This window comes from Notothenia coriiceps, unplaced genomic scaffold (assembly GCF_000735185.1).
Source record: "Notothenia coriiceps isolate Sejong01 unplaced genomic scaffold, NC01 NC01_scaffold00027859, whole genome shotgun sequence".
NCBI lineage: Eukaryota > Metazoa > Chordata > Actinopteri > Perciformes > Nototheniidae > Notothenia > Notothenia coriiceps.
The window spans coordinates 918-2,500 of record NW_011360560.1 but is presented as its reverse complement, the minus strand read 5'-3'; the positions used below and the strand labels follow the sequence as shown (position 1 = coordinate 2,500).

Below are 1,583 nucleotides of genomic sequence, written 5' to 3'. Positions count from 1 at the left end.
CCAGAGACATTAAAGACTGCTGGGGAACTTTATCTGTTTCTTGTTGGCAGTTTTATTCATGATTTCATAATTGCATTTTTGTTTACTCCTGACCTTGCTAGACATTTTATGTTATCAGTTTTATGTTTCTAGCAAGTAAGACACTGTGTTTACTGCCTACAGTACCTTAGCCAGGAGACTCCTTAAAATACTTGTTATCTCTACAAGGTTGTCTTGGTATAAAGGTTATATTAAAACAAATACACCCACTCTTACAAAGTGCTTTCAGTCCAGGTGGAAATATCAAATGTTGCTCAACATCAAATTGTTTGCCGAGTATATAATATACGATCTAATATCTCCTCTGCTCTAACCTTTTCATTTTTTTTTGCATCAATCTTGATACATGGTACTTATTATATGTTATAGTTTGGATTCCTAAAGCTTTTAGTCTACTAACCCATCATCCAAGGGTAGTTTTCACTATAAGTAATGGGTTTCTTTTAGGCGGAGATTAGAATTTACATGTTTTTACTATGTTCCATCTGAATTTACTTTAAAATAAAAACATCTATATTGATTCTGACACTTCTACATCCAACTCACAGATGTAACCTTGCTTTGAGAAAAAAGATTATTAATTTACCCCTTTTAGAAGTGAAGATATAGTCATGTGTTGTGTTGGTGGCATTTTCGAGCCTGAAACCTGAAAAACAGGCTCAGGGCTTAACAGGTTACCTAATGTTTGGATGAATTGGCATTTACTCAAGTTATACTGTTAATGTATATATTCCAAAATCAAATCCCTTCATCAACCTTCCCCTTTAAATCACCTGTCTCCAGTCATGAGTCCTGGGAGTTGTATGTGTGTTCAGATTTCCACAGCTGATAAACTTAATCTCCGTCCCCGGCAGCCCTACCTCTCAGTCATGCTGAACAAAGGCTCTCTGGAGGTGTTGATGTTTACCGGCAGCCACAGTCCGCGTCGTGTCATAAGACGAGCCGAGCAAGGCGCACTGAATGATGGGAGAGAGCACTCGCTGCGCATAGAGAGGCAGCCTGGCAGGTCAGAGTTTGTGTATGTGTTTTGTCCCTGTTGAAGACTTTTACTCTGCAAAATAAATGTAATATGTTTCTGTCGTTGCGTCCCATCAGATCTTTTGCAGTTCAGGTGGACGAGGAGGCCAAGAGGGAGGCAGCGCTCCCCAACGACCAGCCTGTGAGCCTGAAGCGCGTCTTCCTCGGTGGTATTCCTGCAGAAGTAGAGCAGACGTCCAACAGAGCCAACATCCCATTCCAGGGATGCATATGGAACCTCATGGTCAACGCTGTGTACGTAACATCTATCTCCTATCTCTATCTTCTATCTTCTCTATATCTGAAATAGGGCTGCTCAATTAATCGTAATTTAATCGTATTTTAATCGTATTTTAATCGCGATTACGATTATGGCTTGCAACGATTACGAAAACAACGTAATCGAAATAAAACGATTCTTTTCTTTTTTTCTTTTTTCAGTTAAATTATACTTGAAGTGGACCTATCATGCTATATTTGAATAATATAGTGTAGGACCATACCTATATAAGGCATATTTATACTTT

General features: G+C 38.9%; 1 protein-coding gene across 1 annotated transcript; it reads left to right on the top strand.

The window, feature by feature from the left end:
• Positions 1 to 897: 897 nt before the first annotated feature.
• On the top strand, positions 898 to 1,311 carry LOC104957856 (laminin subunit alpha-2-like; the record flags this gene model as incomplete). The annotated part of the gene is made up of 2 exons (XM_010785532.1): positions 898 to 1,045; positions 1,135 to 1,311. Coding segments are annotated over exons 1-2 (314 nt in total), but the record flags the coding sequence as incomplete, so codon positions are not given.
• Positions 1,312 to 1,583: the final 272 nt, after the last annotated feature.